This window comes from Macrobrachium rosenbergii, chromosome 29 (assembly GCF_040412425.1).
Source record: "Macrobrachium rosenbergii isolate ZJJX-2024 chromosome 29, ASM4041242v1, whole genome shotgun sequence".
NCBI classification, from domain to species: domain Eukaryota; kingdom Metazoa; phylum Arthropoda; class Malacostraca; order Decapoda; family Palaemonidae; genus Macrobrachium; species Macrobrachium rosenbergii.
Window position 1 is genome coordinate 20,119,584 of NC_089769.1, and position 19,104 is coordinate 20,138,687.

General features: G+C 35.7%; 1 protein-coding gene across 1 annotated transcript in view; it reads right to left on the minus strand.

The window, feature by feature from the left end:
- Nucleotides 1-19,104, minus strand: part of LOC136854649 (nephrin-like) — a 191,467-nt gene that overhangs the window by 67,299 nt on the left and 105,064 nt on the right. The window contains exons 5-7 of the mRNA XM_067131213.1: nt 14,889-15,011; nt 5,984-6,286; nt 5,008-5,159 (exon numbers count right to left, since the gene is read on the minus strand). Of these exons, the coding sequence (XP_066987314.1) occupies nt 5,008-5,159; nt 5,984-6,286; nt 14,889-15,011 (578 nt within the window). The remainder of the gene's footprint in view (nt 1-5,007; nt 5,160-5,983; nt 6,287-14,888; nt 15,012-19,104) is intronic.

Sequence of the window (19,104 nt, forward strand, 5' to 3'; positions counted from 1 at the left end):
ATACAGACTACTTAGGTGTAGGTGTGAATATTTGGTTTTCAACCTTCTGATGGTTAGTTTATACTGTCACTCCATCATATATAAATTGTAAATTTCTGCCACTAGGTATAAATCCTCTAGAAAGTGTCTCAGCTGTAGAGGCGAAACTGGTTAGGATTTATGTCCTGTGTTTCATTTTCCCTGAGGTACATCTGCATATATAGACTACGTGTCGTCGTTATTTAAAGCAAGTAGATATAAAGTATAACAGCCGTAATGCCTTCTATATACCAAAAGCATGGTACAGCCATGTAAATAACCTTAGGCATAGGATATATTTAGCAATGAAGAAAAAAGAAATTATCAACGATGTCATCGCAAGACAGGGATTAGTATTGTGTACAGGATTACAGTAAGATGAACTGTCTGTTCAAAAAGATGACAAAAAGATGGCATGAATTAAAAAATAACTGCTAGAGAAGTCGACTTGAACTTTGAAGAGAATATGAAGTTGTTTTGCTGGCAAGTAGGTATATTTAGAGCTGGGGGGTTAATAAGCAAATGAATCTGAGATTTACAATATGCAAATGGAGAGGTACTGTGTAACGAGAATGCAGTCCTTGGTCGTTGGAGTGAGCATTTCAAGTATTCTCTGAATGTAGAAGATCGGAATCTTTTGCATCATTAAGCTCTGCCTAATGATGCAAGAGCTGAAGGGATTAAGTCCAGTCCTTAGGATGCTTGTGGAAGTTACAATGAGACCTCAAGGAGGGCAGTTAAGAGGTTAAAGAGAGGAGAGACGCGAGCGTGATTGGGGAATGCAAGTGAAATTCTGATGTTTGGTGGTTGTGTGACTGGCTGTCCAGCATGTGTAAGGCGATTTCTGCGTGAAGGAAAGGGTCCGGAGAAATGTGTATAATGGTTAAGGTGATGTAGGAGACCGTGATAATTACAAGGGATAATGTTACTTAGTCTACCAGAGAAAGTGTATTAGTTGGGGAAGAAAAGTTTGGGTTCAAACCGAAGTTCTGAATTACAAGACAGAATGGAATATAATTTGTAGAAGTTGAGAGATATAACAAAAAATATGTCATGTAATAAAAGAAAATAGAGAAATATATATATATATATATATATATATATATATATATATATATATATATATATATATATGTGTGTGTGTGTGTGTGTGTGTATGTGTGTGTGTGTGTGTGGATAAAGATCCTGACTTCATACTAATTCTTTAACCAGACAGGCATAGGTTTGGATGTTGGTCAGATAGGTCAAATTACCGGACGCTTAGGATATAATATACTTTTATCCCAAGGTAAAGTAAATTCCGTATTATTTTGTTATTTGTACGAAAATTTCATGTGCAAGTTAGTGACAAAACTAATATATATATATATATATATATATATATATATATATATATTACATATATATATATATATATATATATATATATATATATATATATATATATATATATAAATATATATATATAAATATATATATATATATATATATATATATATATATATATATATATATATATACTGTATATGTGTGTGTATATGTATTTACATAATATACTGAGTTTGAGTAGCTCCTGAGTCTAGCCGATTCTAAGACTACAGGAATGAGATTACTTTCTCAATAGATGCCCATAACGGGTTATGTGCCGATTGTTGTTAAAATTCACTGGGAGTCACTCGCCTGTACAACTGAGGGCAGATGTATGTATGTATGTATGTGTGTATATATATATTATATATATGTATATATAAATATATTAATGTATAATCTGCTGACAAATGATTTATTGTCACACTATTCCACAAGGAAATGAAAAACTGGGTGTAAATCCTGAACAGTATCTTGTATTTCTAAGCCATTTAAGCAGGACTGGTTCATACTGTCAGGAATTAACAACATACATAATAGAGAGACAATACAAACGAACATACAGACTCTTGGAAACCCAAATGTTCAGTGACAGGTGCAAGGGGGTGGGACTGTACATTCTGCCTGAGGCCCAGTACTCCGTTTACTGAGCTGATTGTTAATGCGGGTGGTCGCCTACCTTTTTTCCGTCCATGTCAACTACTTTCCTTTAAATTTATACGTTTTTCGTATTTCTTTTGAAGTTATGGAATCAATTTTATACGTACCTTTACTGATTTTCATATTCTGACAATATTTATCTTTTGTAAAACTAGACTCAGTGATGTTTCTTTTCAGTGCATTATTTGAACGAACTCTTTATATTTCACCCCAAATTAATTGTTTGGCTGTTTTCACTAACATTTGTGAAACTCCCTCTGTTCGCCTATGTACAGTATATCCTACATATTTTTGTGCTGTTCTATTCTCTTTGCCGGTGATTCTCAGTGTGACAGTGACTAATGTACATGGAACTTGATTTACACAAATATAGCATTGTCGGGAGAGTTCTTTATAAATACGTATTTCATTGTTTTATTGTTCTTAAATCCTACATTAATACCAAACTTCTCAAGTAGTTGGGGAATATCTTTGAAAGTATTATTATATGGTTGTATACAAGCAAGCTTTTTGTATTGTAAGTTTCTATGTTGTTGTCACAAGTCTTTTTGCTGCTTTTATTTCCTGTCTAATAAAGAATTTGATTTGTCAGTGTATTGCTTATATTCCTAAACGTATCTACAGTATTTCATCATCAGTTTGTTCAGGGCTACATTTTATACGTAAAGCTCTTAAAAATTGGATGTGAAAACTGATTTCTTAACTCTATTGCTGCGACCAAAATAAAAATGAACATTGGCATAAATACTGGTGGATTTTCTTTACATACTATTTAAACCCATTACAGGATCAGAATATTAGGGAATCCAAAAAGGGTAGACAACCATCCTTTTCCATTTCCATGGTCAGTTTTATTGATGGTACTAATTCATTTAATTACCAAAGAAGTTATTTTCTATATCGTTTCATAGCTAAATACTCGTACATATATCGTCAACTTAGCTGAACCATACTACATAGCGTGGAATGATTTTGTATAACATTTTGCTTTCGAATAATTCCATTTATAAATTATTTAATGCTAGAGATGAACGGTTACCCATTAACACCAAGATTTGCAGATAAATATTTCCCGTTAAATTCAAATTTGCAGTCTTTTATACATACCTTAATCAATTTTGTTAGTGTTCTTGGAAAATGGTATATCCAAGAACACTAATAGAATTGATTACTGTGTGTAAAAGTGTAAATCTGAACTCAACTGGAAATTTTACTCTCAAGATCTTGATATGGAAATAGGTAACCATTTATCTCCAGCGGTGAATAATTTGTATATGGAATTATTTGAAAGCAGAATGTTAAACAAAACCACTCACGCAATGTAGTAAGGTTCACTTATGTTGATGATATAATATGTATTTGGCTACGGAATGAAATTGTAACTTCTAAGTAACTCCTTTGATAAAATTGACCATGGCAATGGAAAAGGATGGTTGTCTGCCCTTTTTGGATTCCCTAATACTCTGATCCTGCAATGGGTTTAAATAGTGTGTAAAGAAAATCCACCAATATTTCTGACCATGTTCATTTTTATTCTGGTCTCAGCAATAAAGTTAAGAAATGAGTTTTCACGTCCATTTTTTAAGACCTTTACGCATATGTAGCCCCGAATACATTGATAATGAAATAGATACGATAAGGACTATAAGCAATAAATTGACATATCCAATTTTGAATGAGACAAAAAAGACATTTTTATGATAAGAACAAAGAAACTTACAACACAAAAAACTTTCTTGTACTGCCTTATAACAATAATTTCAAAGATGTTACTCCATCTACTTTATAAGTGTGGTGTTCATGTAACATTTTCGAATAATAGAACACTTGAACATGTACTTACGAAGAACTCTCTAAACAATACTAAAGGATATGTATATCAAATTGCAAGTCGTGTGATAACTTTAATATTTTTAAAACTTGAAAAACATTGGGAAAGAGAATAGAACACCATAAAAAAATATGTAAGACGTGCAGAGGTGAACAGTGGAATTTTCGTACATGTTAGTGGAAACAATCATACAATCAACGGGGCAGGGGCAAAAGAGACAGATTGTTATTCTAATAATGCACTGGGAAGAAACATCATTAAGTCCAGTTTTTAAGAATATGAATATTAATCAAGGCATGTATGAACTTAAGCCATTCATTTCAAAAGAAATTAGTAAAATATATAAATTTTAAGGAAGGTAGTTATTATGGACGGGAAAAAGGTAGGCGAAAACCCACTTCGGTAATCAGATTTGTAAACGGAATACTTTACTCGGGTGTGAGTGTTTGCGTTTTCAACGGTCTTTATATTCGTTTGTACTTGTACTGTTCCTCTGGCATACTGTAAATTTCTACCACTATGTATCAGTCCCGTGAAAATGGCTTAGAAACAGGATTTACACCCAGTCTTTTCATTTCCTCTGGGTATAGTAGAAAAAAAACACACACATATGTATATATATATTTATATAGTGAACAGTGATAAAGGCACAGGTAAAAATAACACAGGTAAAAATGGTACAAGGAAAATAATATATTGAATCATCTACAGTGTTTCACCGTTTTTGGTACTAGCCCCTCGGGGATCAAATGTTCCTAAGTGCATCTGATCCCCGAGGGGCTAGAACTAAACACGGCGAAACATTGTAGATGAGTCAGTATAATTTTTTTCCCTTGTGCCATTTTTTCCCATCTAATCACTTGTGCCATTTTTACTTGTGTTATTTCTACCCGTGCCATTTTTACCGTGCCATTCTTGCCTGTGCCATTATTACCTAAATTCACTAATATATATATATATATATATATATATATATATATATATATATATATATATATATATATATATATATATATATATATATATATATATGTGTGTGTGTGTGTGTGTGTGTGTGTGTGCGCGCGTGCGCGCCAGTGTGTGTTTGACTAGACAGACTGTGCACGAATATATTAGCGTTTATCACCTACCGTTTTGGTCGCCTGTAGAACCCTCTGATCGTCAGTCCACCAAGTGATAGTTGGTGGTGGACGAGACCCTATGACCTCACAGGCTACTTCGTATTCCTTTTCCGCCACCAGGGGTAACTCAGTGGACCGAATGACTACCGAAAGTGGCGGTACTGAAAAAGATATATCAAGAAAGGTTAAGCTACAAAGTACACAGATGTAAAAAAAGTACCGTTATAACTTGATATAAAACTGCCTGCCCTTATTACCATTGAAAATAAGGATTAACCAAATAACCGTTTTGTTTAGATTAAAAAAGTCCTTTATTTATTATTACAACCTAATGAGAGGCGAGAGAGAACTCGAAGTTCAATATGTAGAAACAGATGAAAGTAAAATATACCTGATGGGTCTGTTTAGGCTGCACAAAAGTGTAATAACATTCAGCGGATATGTGTAAACTCTTACATATGCCTTTTTGGCTTGGCGCATGAGTGTGTAGGTTTTGCACACATATACATACATACATGCACGTAATACAAACGCTTCTCTCTCTCTCTCTCTCTCTCTCTCTCTCTCTCTCTCTCTCTCTCTCTCTCTCTCTCTCTCTCTAAACAAACTCGATATCTTTGTACAAATTCTCACAGTGGTATAACTCAACACCGGCGGCAGTCATTCAGTCTTTTTGCTCTGTAGAACGTCATTTTTACAATATTATTGTTTGCTAAACTATAAAGTGCAGCAACTTTCAACCCCTCTCCTTTCAGAACATAGTATACCGTTTCCCGTTTTTATATATTTTCCCCTTCTCCATTTTGCCTTTATTCGCTAATTCCATCAGATTTGCAAGGCTACAGAACCTTTAAACAAATATTCACCTCACTTTTAGCAGTATTTATAAATACATGTATTTTTTACGTTTTCTTTGATAGTTCCACACAATATAATTCTCAAATTGCAAATTCTCTTACCACTTCAATATCTAGTTATTACTTACAATTCATTTCCACCATGACGACGACGGAGATTGGCAAAGTGATGTTATTGTTTGCAGCTTCACAAGTAAGGAGCAGTTTCAGGTCACTGCGGGTAAGTGGGCCCAACGTAAGCGTATTTCTCGGTTCCTGTTCTTGAGGAGGAGGACCCGTTGTTGGAGAGTTTATAGTAGGGCCTGTGGCAGGCATTGTTGTGTTTCCTGGCGCAGCAGGCGTTGTTGGTTTTTTCTCTAAATCCTCGGATTCCATGTGGCTGTCGAGGAGATGAGTATCCTCAAACCACACGACAGAGGGGCGAGGTTTTCCTAGGGAGAAAAAATGTGCCGTGTGTCACGGAGAGAGCTCTTTTTCCCTTAGCCTACACTCATCTGTAAATATTGTTGCAGATGAAGGACGGACCGATGTCTGAGGTGATGTTAATTCATATCGTCCATCTGATTTGCAAGTAGGGAACAAAGTCACGAAATCAAAACTGTTTTTAGATAAAATGGTAAACCGTTAATGAATTATCCCTCTCCTTATCATACATGCTATTTTTTTTACAGTTCATAACAGACTTGAAAACTTCCTGCTGAAAAAGAGACAGTGAAGTAACCAAGTAATTCTTAGTACAAAAAAAATACAGTTACCAAGGTACTCGTAACTAAAAATCAACACAATTTGTCCTGTCTATATCATGAACAAGTACATGTACCTACGCTCAAAATATCTGTCATTTTATGTAGATGTAGAGCGAATTTTTATTTAGGAATTTCGCAACGGCTGACATAATTAAACTAAATAGTAAATATACACAAATTACCCAGTTTTCTGTGGGACGTGAAGATCTCCCTTCCCTCCCTGTTATTGTAGGAACAACAAAAAGAAACGCATGAACAACAAAAAGAAAATGAGGAAAAATAAAAGGCAAGGCAAGCGTCTCTGCAACCTCCATTTTAGTAAGTCCTCATCTAATGTTAAACGGGAGCGAGCATCAGGAAAGGGGGATTAGAAACTCTCAAATTGGATGTTCACGCCGCCACGACCACCAATTGAAAGCTGGGAATTGCCTGCAACCTCGCAAGCAGCATTTTACCATTGATTTCTCTTCAAAGCAATTGCGCGGTCCTTTCGTAATGGGAGACAAAAGGCTTTCGGTCACGATAAAGAAAAGGGAAATCCGCGTACTTTACGCACGCAATTTTCTAATTCAAGTTTTGCCCGTTTATTTTTCCTTTTATCTCACACTTAAAGTAAGAGAAATGTTTCAGCGGCTGAACCAGCGAGAGGCCTCTCCGTATTTATCTCTGAGAGCATTCCCGCTCTGCTCCAGCCACCAATTGCTCTTTTCCCGTGGCACATTCTAGAGCATTCTTCTAATCCAGGCCTCTTCAATCTAGCTATTGCGGTTTAGTATAATATTACACTGCCGCCTGTCTCCATTTACAGGGGAGGCTAGAATGTTGCGACGTCTGCTGGTGGTGGTGGTATAGTGTTTCTTACTTTATACATACACACACACACACATATATTATATATATATATATATATATATATATATATATATATATATATATATATATATATGTATATATGCATATATATATGTGTGTACATATATATATATATATATATGTATATATATATATATATATATATATATATATATATATATATATATATATATATAGAGAGAGAGAGAGAGTGAGAGAGTCGGAGGCGTGACGGCTTAGTTGATATCTATTGAAATATTTACTTATTTTAGTACAAAAGTGTAGTAATTCTGCCGCGTTTCATGTTAAGTAGTTGTGCTTCATATTGTGCTGTCTTCTTAATGCATCTCTTTTGATATTTAACGTACAGTATCACCAGTATATCACATTTACGAGATACGCAGGAGTCACAAATGACAGAAACGGCGATCGCCAACAACAAAATCGGGAACTCAGGCAAAACTGACAAAATGTTGTTTTCGTTGATATATTGAATATTTTTATAACTAACAGTAAAACAGTTTTAACCTGAAGAACATTCATGAAATCACGTCGAAAATGAGTGCATGTTGTTGAACAAGAAACTGAGAAAGAATAACTATTTACACAGAAAGTAGGCAGAAAAACACCAAACGCAATTTACAATTGTTGCTGACACAAAACAAACAACGGCTTCATAGTTAAACAACAGCAGATGCAGCGAAGTAATATATAAAGAAGTAAACACTCCTCACGGCTTTGCCGTTGGCAATTTCTATTTTTACGGCCGGCACAATAAACGAAGGCTGTCCGTCCCCCATGTTAACGAGGACCATCTCTCAGGAAGACCTCCTTAGACTTGCTTAAGGCCATTTCTTCATAAAATGAAGGTTCCTTCTTAACTGCGTGTAATCGGCATAAGCTCGAAGAATTTTGCTTTTCAGTCGATGTTTCGACAACAGCTTCTGCTCTCTCTCTCTCTCTCTCTCTCTCTCTCTCTCTCTCTCTCTCTCTCTCTCTCTCTCTCTCTCAGAGCCCGAGGTAGATTTCTGTGGAATGATACGTAAAATTTTGATTAAACGAATCTCATATCCTCAGCATATTTGAGATTTTTGTTGATTTTAATCAGAACGGAGACACTGAGTTTCTTAGAATTCTGCAAACTTGTGTTAGGCTTAATGTGGGTTAGGCTAGAACACAGTAAAACGGAACGAGGTTTCTTTGTATGATTGACAAAAAGCTTTCCATGGCAGCCGAATCGTTCTTTACCGGCAATCAGAAGTCATGTGACATCCAATATTGAATCTGAGTAGGTTAACGGATGGCCAAATACAAGTCTTGTTTTTTCTTTACATGGTTTTTTCATTCATTAGGTATTTACTTCAGAAAACTGGATTGATTAAACGGTTATATTTGACCCCATGTCAATATAGGAATAAAATTACGGAATTTTCACAAATTCTAAAAAAATATAGGGCTAGATAAAGACTTTTGCAAAATTTAATCTTTATATTGTTTAAAAATAAAAATATGCAACTTATTAATAAGTAATAAAAATCGTAGTCTACTTAGGTAAAACAGTAAAATAACTTTCTCAGGGATTCTCCCTTATCACCATGATAAAGAATAAAAACGGGAAATACGTGGCTTTGTCTCCTTTACAACATTATTCTTTAAATCGGTCACAAACTTACATTCAAACATATATCTGCTACATATACACTGCAGACTCGTGTAGCCTGACTTTAGAGTCAGCGTGTCCAGATTCGTTGAAGGTCTTGCTGAAAGTGTGCCTTAAGAATGAGGACGGAAGTTAATCAGTCCAGTTTCTCTCTCCCCGACTGTTTTCTGCACCCTCTTGCAGTTGAGGCAAGCATTGCACTGAAACAGAGGTCAACAACATGGGCAAAAAACCAAAGGCACCATCATCTGGATTTCACAGGGGTCTGGTAGAGGCTCGCAGACATGTTGCTCTTGTTTCTTCCCCCATACGTTCCTTGCACAACTTAATTACAGATGAGTGAACATCGTCATTCTTGCTAACCTTGTAGTACCTCCAGCATCTTGCACCTGGCTCTATCCTGAGTTCGTTAGACAAGAGCGTACCAATATTGTTATATTTCTACTGCAGAGCCAAGGTGATATTGCCATTACTGCGTAGTCCATGATACCCCTGGACACTGAAAACGCCACCATTTCTTTCACATAACTGAGTGGTTGTTTTCTAATCTTTTTTTTTTCTTGGCCGTTCTTGTGAACTGCAGTTTAGGGATTAGAGGTGTCATTGTGTCCTGCAAGACCGATGAAGAAATTGTCAACAAGAATGACAACGGAGGTATTACCAGTCATGGATCTTACAAATGAGCTGGCAGCCTTGATGATTAGTAATGGAGCTTCTTGTGTTGGTGTCACTCGTGCACCATGGGCTGTGATGTGGCTTGACCTTGAAAGAGCATGATGCCTCGAATAAAGCAATGCTTGAGGCCCCACAGACAAGCTTGAAATCAAGATTGTTGGACCTCGATTTCAAGTACCCTGTAAGGGCATTATTAACGGGTGTTTGCAGCGTCCTTTCAACCCCTAGCTGCACCCACTTTTTAGCCTTTTACCTTAAATCCATTCCCTCTTTCTTCTTCAGTCTTGCTGTCCAACCTCTCTATCTATGCAACTGTAGGGTTTTCTCCAAGTTCGACCTTTAGATCCGTGTACCTCGTCTTTATTTTTGGGATTTCTTGATACTACTGCCAACCACTCCAACTCCCCGTTTCACTGTCTTAAGCACTGAATGGCTAAAAGTGTCCTGGTGCTTGGCTTGACAGCCTATATCTCATAAATCATTAGCTTCAAGTACAATCAAAGGTTTTTACGCCTTTCCCTTGTAGTTCACTATAACTCGTAAATAGTTTGAGCCGCATCGCGTATGCCATATTGACAGTACCTAGCAACTGACTGCTGTCACTGAAGTGGATAGTCCCTCTCAGCAACCTAAACCATTTTGAAACTATGGCACTGGCCACTTGTTGTACGAAACTTTGTATTTAGTAGCCAGTCATCACCCAGTAATAATAACCTACCAAGCCATATAAAACTGATACACTATATCATCAATGTTTAACTAAAACCTCGTGAAATGAAAATAAATTGACAGAAACTATGATCAAAATTTATTGCCTTGCACTATTTGGCAGCGATAGATTATTTCTTACCAGGCCAAAAAATTAGACAAGCTATCACTCTTCTACTTATGTGTTTTATAAAATAAACCTACACGAAGAGCGCACTGCACTGCAAACAATACTTTCATGAAAAGAAATGCTGTTCACTGCACATACTTGCCACTCATATCACTGTCAGGCTTATGTATTCACTATTACACTGTGAAAGTTTGATAAACCTAGTCACCGCCATGAGAGAGAGACATTTTGGCAAGTGAAACAACTGCTGAAAGGCTCCACCTTCGATGTCTGTTTGAATGCTCATCTCTCCTTATCTTCCAGCTAACGCTGATTGAAGGTTTATGTGACATCATAGTCTGTGCGTATGCAAACTCTTCCTGATTGGCTGGGAAGAAGTCATGGAGTTCTCCACGCCATAATGAGAAGCCTACTCTGTTGTCAACTACAGTATGGTACCTTGCCCAGTAAAGGGCTAAGATAATAACAGAAAACACTGGAGCGACGTACCTTATCCCTGGTATCAGCGATATCGATACTTCGTATCCACAAACCCGTCACCAAACACTATATTTAAATCTTACTGATTTTGGCGCAGTTCAAACCGACACCAGTAGGCTAGGACGGTATTTACTCGGAAAAACAAGTGTTCAATAGAAAGATGCTCTAAAAAAAACGCGTTCGTTTTTAAATGATTAAATCAGATTTACATTAATTAAAACATATTTACATGAATAAGTACAAAACGCCCATAAACAAACATTTTTAATTGTGTTTGTAAGAACACGTATATGTAATAACACGCACAAATGTGTTTTAGAAGCGTAACAATGAAAGGCATTTTTTTTTTTTGTTAAACTTCCTTTTTTTTTTTTGCGGTCCAGTGTGCCTTGTTAGGTCGTTTCGGTTGTGTAAGTGTGCTCATTATTCATATATTTAGTTTGCAGCTGCTCTGACTACTGTTACGATTAAAGTTTTACTGTTATTCACTGAGCGTTGAACACAAGAAATATCAGGGTAAAGACGAGTATTTTTCACCTTCAGTTTATTCGGTGGCAAACTTTGGTCACAATGACATTGATTTTAATGCAGAATACTAACAAACATGTTCACAATGACATTGATTTTAATGCAGACTACTAACAAACATGTTCACAATGACATTGATTTTAATGCAGAATACTAACAAACATGTTCACAATGACATTGATTTTAATACAGAATACTAACAAACTGTTGATTTTAATACAGAATACTAACAAACATGTTTTTCTAAGAAGGAGCCGGGGGCTTCTGAAAGGCCTGACAGGGGTGTCCCAAGCCAAAAAAGGTTGGGAAACCTGATCTGCTCGGATAGGTAATCAATATTCCTCGAGACTTGGTCTGTTTCATAAGCTCTGTGCCTTGCCCTTCATTTGCAGGAGGTGCCCCAGCATAGGTGCATTATTAAGTAACAAAGGACGCTGAGTGGTCTGTTTTTTAATCCTTTCTTTGTTTCACAATGTATTAGTGAATACATGAGCTTGACAGTGATATGAGTGGCAGGTGTGTGCAGTGAGCAGCAATTCTCTTCATGAAAGTATTGTTTGCAGTGCAGTGCGCTCTTAGTGTAGGTTTATTTTATAAAACACATGAGTAGAAGAGTGATAGCTTGTCTAAGTTTTTGGCCTGGTATGAAATAATTTATCGCTACCAAATTGCGCAAGGTAATAAATTTTATTAATGGTTTCCGCCAGGTTTTTTTTTTTTTTTTTTTTTTTTTAACTTTCCGGGTGTCAAATCCTACAATACTCTCCTTTCCCAAGGTTTTGATCTGGGTGGTGTCAGTTTCCCACGTTGATCCCGCAGCTTCTGAGTCTCATGAAGTATCGTCTTCCTTGTTACCAAGTGTACAGTTACAGCAAATATCTGTACTGCTAGCTGTACCACTCGTGATTTTGCAGCTGAAGGTTTTCTTGATAGCTTTAACCTTTTGAGTGTCGTGGAACTTTAACCTTTTAAATGTTCTGGGACCACGTACTTTTAATTCTTTCTGATAACCTTGAACTGTTTCGAGATTCTGCAACTTATGATAATGAAAGGAAATGTAAGATAGATACTTATTTATCTGGCCAAGTCCTCAGGAAGAGTATTTTTGACCTTCAAAGTAATGCTTGAGTTATTTTCTGAATATTTTGTTTATTAGAAATTTGTTGAACTTTTCCTGATTTAAAACAAAGTAATTAAACAGTTATTTTTTGTTGCGATGTCTTCTTCATCGCCAGGAGAATTGTGAATGAGGATGCATAAAAGCTCTAGGTTAAAACAAATTTTACAATAACTATAAAGTAAACGTACTAAGGACATACTACAGCTATGACAGCGATGACTTTATGCCTGATTATCTGGTAGATTAGGAGTGTTCTGCACAACACTTTAACAGGCCTCATCGTTGGTTACATGTGGCAGCTTTAATGCTCAGAACAGGGACTGCCCAAGCGTTTGTGTTACAACTGATTCTTCCCCATCTCAACTAGGCTTCTGGTGTGTCCTGTTGATCAGTGAGCTTACTTACTGTTCGGGTAGTGAAACCTTGTGAGTTTTGGCGCCTATGAGGATAGGAATAGCACTACAGTTCAGAAAAGAAATTGTTAGGCAAAATATTCGTGAAATGAAACGTTTCCAAAATATGTCATGATCTCGTGTGATTAAGAAAACATAATTAGATGCTGTCAGTAACTTTAGATCTTTTTCCTCTCAAGAAACAAGATTGTTCTAAAAAATGATCAACACAGGCTCAACAATTTAGTTCAATAAATGTATCAGGATAAGGAGACAGGTCAATTTCTGATGGTACAGACAGACCAAAATAACTATTTTGTTCGAGGTAATCATGATAAAAACACAGTTTACACATTGTTAAAAATCCATGAAACTAATCTACAAGAAATAGTCGAGATACATTTTGATTACCGAAGTGGGACTATTCTATTGGGTCACGAGTCAAACATCAAATGTAAATGTTACCTTTCTAGACAGGAAACAAAAACGAATTACCCATCTGTATTATCATTCAAACTAGGAAACATAAAATTATAAGGCTCGTATTTGAGGTTTTAATTTTTTATTACTCGATATATATCTCTCTGAAAAAGAATGAATAGAATAAATTGTAGTAGGCGGATACGGGGATTTGTATAAAGTTTCTTGTACAGAAAACGAGTATGTTAAGAACATGCATTATCCAAGGAATCTATCGAATGCTCACCTTCTTGGCTTACGGTCAGTCATGATTCGAAACTTGGATCTTAATGGGGAAATAATCCATCTACCATGAAGATTAGTACCCAAGATGAAAAATGTAATAAGAATTAAGAAATGCCATCCAGGAAAATCCTACTCTTGTCTTCATTGTAAAGTTAGATGGATGATATCGTTTATAAAAATTAATTTCCCAGAAGGAAACTCTCCTGAGAATCATCGGGTTTTTACCAATCACATAACCACACCGTCCTTCTTTATAGCTACAGTAACGTGAACGAGACTAATAATCCCTCATTTAATGAGAAAAGATGATGCCAATCATAAAAAGTCTTGCTACTACTGAATACCAGTAAGGAGAAATATTTATGTTCTTTACCCTGTATGTTGAAAATTCACAACTTGTAGAAATATTAAGCTAAAAGAGGAAAACTGGCGTTTTATCTACATTTTCTATATTGACGTACATCGAAGAACATAAATTTTTATTTGATGTTATATTTTCTGTTAATAATACCACCGTTGGTATATATATATACGGTATACAACTCTATTGTCTGCCGTGATAAGGCTCCCAGAATTACGGAAAACATAATTTTGTGAATGTGTTTAAAACTGTTGGTTATAATCTTTCCTTCATACAAAAGACTGTAATTACTGAAATGAAGATAAAAGATAGATAGAACATAGGATTTAGGCCAAAGACCAACCTCTGGGACCTATGGGGCCATTCAGCGCTGAAACGGAACTTGACAATAACAAGGTTTGAAACGTGTAACAGGAGGAAAATCTCGCAGTTGCACTATAAAACAATTAATAGAAGGTGGAGAGTCAGATGGAAGAAAAAGAATATGAACGGAGGTATAGTAAAAGGAATGAAAGAGGTTGCAGCTAGGGGTCGAAGGGACGCTGCTAATACCCTTAAGTAATCCCTACAGTGCACCACGTGAGGTGCACCGATGGCACTACTCCCCTACGGGGATGAAGATAAAAGAGAATCGTGCACAAATTAGCTACCACAAATTTGGTAATGCCAGACTTACCTCCATGAGCAATACAGGTGAGCTGGAGAATATCTCCTTCTAGGCAGGGTCCCACAACATTGGTCACGCGTATGCTGGGTTCATCTTTCTTGTGGACGATCACGCTGACGCTATCTGGCGGAGCTAAACGAGGTACAAGGATAGAAATCAGAACTATGCTCTTCATAGCATGAACTCAAGTCACTCTTGACAGGTTATTCATAAATGTATACTCATTCCAATTAATCAAGTACGTTTCTATGAGTATACCCAAAATATAATTCGTATTTGATTTTATAAATATATATATGTATGATGAATCACGAAAATATGGAACGTGATGAATGTGTGAATAAAGGTAATTGCCACGAAGGAAAAAAGTGAAACAACGGAGTGGTTGCTAGGCCTTTCGACTCGCGGTTCTTTACTTGGCAGGCTGATGAGAAATATAAGAATAAGTTTACAAGAAAGCTCGTGTAATTGACAGATGACATATAAATATCCCTGAGGATGGGGATTATAAAGGAACAGACGTACCTGGAATCCAATGCAGTTGAAGAATTAGTGGACCTACCAAAACAAAGGTAAATATCTGAGAGGTTTTACAAAAGATTAGGCCCAACAGCTCGGAAGCAGGGAGGAGTCAATTATACAAGCTTTCTTGTAAACTTATTTTTATATTTCTCATCAGTCTGCTAAGTAAAGGACCGTGAGTCGGAAGGCCTAGCAACCACTCCGTTGTTTCATTTTTCCCTTTATGGCAATTGCCTTTATTTAAATTATATATATTATATATATATATATATATATATATATATATATATATATATATATATATATATATATATATATATATATATTATATATATATATATATATGTATATAAATGTATTTGTATATATACCATATATACAGTATATATAAGTATATATATTATATATATATATAAATGTTTGTATATATATATATGTATATGTATATGTATGTGTATATATGTAAATATATATATATATATATATATATATATATATATATATATATATATGTATATGTATATATACTGTATATATATACTGTATATGTATATGTATATATATATATATATATATATATATATATATATATATATATATATATATATACACACAGTATATATGACTGAACTATTTTCTGTTAAAACAGAATTAATTCCATCAAATATAAGGAGCCCATAAAAACGCCAAAATGTGGAAAATGAAGGCTATATTTCAGAGACCAAACTGTCTCTCCTCAGGCAAATAGTGAATGAGAAAAAGTTACAGAAAAGCGGTATTTATACCTTCTCATAGGTCAGCCGTTACGTCACTCCAGTTGACAATTTCTCTTTAATTTTCTTAATCGTTGGTTGGAGGAAGATTTTATCTACAATATCTGAATCCCAGGCGCCTCTTGAGAGATTCATAGCATTTCTTTGTTTAATCAAAGCTGATTCCACCATCTGGCTTTTGAACCGACAATTGCTGCTGTAAATTATACAGACATATTCTGTGATTATGGTTATTTATGTGGTTAAAAATAGCTGAGCTCTGTTGTCCATACCTAACTGAATGTTTATGCTGTATTAATCCCTTGGGGGAGTGATTTGCCTGTAAAGCCAATTTAAGATTGGTCACAATCAAGGCAAGGGATTTCATAAACTCATGTGTCTTTGGGGACTGGCTTTTGTTGGACGTTAATCAGGGATTTGGCTAAGGTATTTGGGTAGGTAAAAGCAAAAGGGTTAGAGTTTCCAAGTGTCTGTGTCAACATCTTAATCCTGTCCAGGTGTGGGATTTTTATTTTATTGTTGGGCGTCTCTCTGGTCTTGTTTTAGAGGGTGGTAGAAAATGGTGTTTGCTTTGTGGATCGGTTTCTCAATTAAATGGTCAGGGTACTTTAAAGATGAGAACTGCTTACGGATTTGTTCAATTTCCTTTTCCAGGAAATCCGGGGAGCAAATTCGTAAGGCCCTTAAGAATAAATTGCTGGCTACGCCAGTCTTGATAGAGATGTCGTGAAAGCTATAAAAATGGATATATGACAGAGAAAGTTGGTTTTCTGTATATTGTAAATTTGTATTCTGTCGTGTCTCTAATTTTTAAAATGTCAAGAAAAGGAATTTTGTTGTCTGCTTCCCATTCAACTTTAAATTTGATGCTAGGCACTAACGCATTTAATTTTGAAAGAAATTAATTGAAATTGCCCAACTTATTATCCCAAAATGTTAAGGTATCTTCTACATATCTCATCCATAGCATATCTTTAGGTTTTATTGCATTTATTATTACAGTTTCAAAATGTTCCATTTATAGATTGGCTAAAACAGGACTTAAAGGGCTGCCCATGCTGCACCCGAATTTTTGTTTATAGAATGACTCCCCGAATGAAAAGATGTTATTTGATACACATAATTCATCTAACTTTATTATTTTATCTTAGGGCTAGTGGGAAATGATCTGAATAGGGGGCTATTTTTCCTTCAAAAACTGTAGAACATCCTGTACGGGTACTTTTGTGAATAGGGAATCTACCTCTAAACTTAAAATTGTATGTTGTGAAGTGGTATGTGCTTCTTTGAATTTGTGACAGAAATTTTCAGAATGTTTAATGTGACTGGGAGAAAATGGGCCTAAGAAAGTGGAAAGGAGGCCGGCTAACCACTTAGAAATTTTATCAATTAAAAGCTCCGGCACATGAGATGATAGGTCTGAATGGAAGATTATCTTTATGAGTTTTGGGAAGGCCACAAAAGTAAGGTAGTTTTGGGTTAATGACTAAATTTCTCCAGTAGTTCAATGCTCTTTTTGTCTTTGCCAATTATTGTCACTTTTCTAAAAAATTCTGTGGGGACGTTTTGGAGGGGATTTTTCATTAATTTGTCATAAGTGTTAGTGTCACTAAGGAGCTGGTTGATTTTGTCGAGGTAAAAGTCTTTGTCCATAATCACGATTTTGCCGTCTTTGTCGGATCTACTTATTACAAAATCTAATTTTTGTAGCGAGCGGATGGCTTTCATGAATCTACGGGAGACGGGGTATTTCTTATTAAGGTCGTGTCTCTAATTATTAAAACGTCAAGAAAGGAATTTTAGGATAATAAGTGGGGCAATTTCAGTGAGTTTCTTTCAAAATTAAATGCATTAGTGCGTAGCATCAAATTTAAAGTTGAATGGGAAACAGACAACAAAATTCCATTTCTTGACGTTTTGATAATTAGAGACACGACAGAATACAAATTTACCATATACAGAAAACCAACTTTCTCTCTGCCCAACTTTCTCTCTGTCATACATCCATTTTTATAGCTATCATGACATCTCTATCAAGATTGACGTAGCCAGCAATTTATTCTTAAGAGCCTTACGGATTTGCTCCCCGGATCTCCTGGAAATGGAAATTGAACAAAATTGTCAGCAGCTGTCATCTTTAAAGTACCCTGAACATTTAACTGAGAAATCGTTCCACAGAGCAAACACTATTTTCTACCGTTTCCCTAAAACAAGGCCAGAGAGACGCCCAACAATAGAATAAAAATGCCACACCTGGACAGGATTAAGATGTTGACACAGACTCTTGGAAACTAACCCTCTACCCAAATACCTTAGCCAAATCCCTGATTAACGTCCAACAAAAGCCAGTACCCAAAGACGCAGGGAATTTACGAAATCCCTTGGCTTGATTATGACCAATCTTGTATCGGCTTTACAGGCAAATCACTCCCCCAGAGATTAATACAGCATAAACTTTCAGTTAGGTACGGACAACAGAGCTCAGATGGTGGAATCAGCCTTGGTTAAACAAAGAAATACAATGAATCTCTCAAGAGGTGCCTGGTATTCAGATATTATAGATAAAATCTTCCTCCAAACAGCGATTAAGAAGATTAAAGAGAAATTGTCAACTGGAGTGACGTAACGGCTGACCTATGAGAAGGTATAAATACCGGTTTTCTGTAACTTTTTCTCATCCGCTATTCGAGTGAGGAGAGAGACAGTTTGGTCTCTGAAATATAGCCTTCATTTTCCACATTTTGGCTTTTTTATGGGGTCCTTGTATTTGACAATATATACAATATATATATATATATATATATATATATATATATATATATATATATATATATATATAAATTTGGACTCACATCAGGACTGAACCCCAGTCTCTCAAATGAAGGGCCTGGGCTCTACCAATTGACCTACACAAGTCATGAAAAAATTTG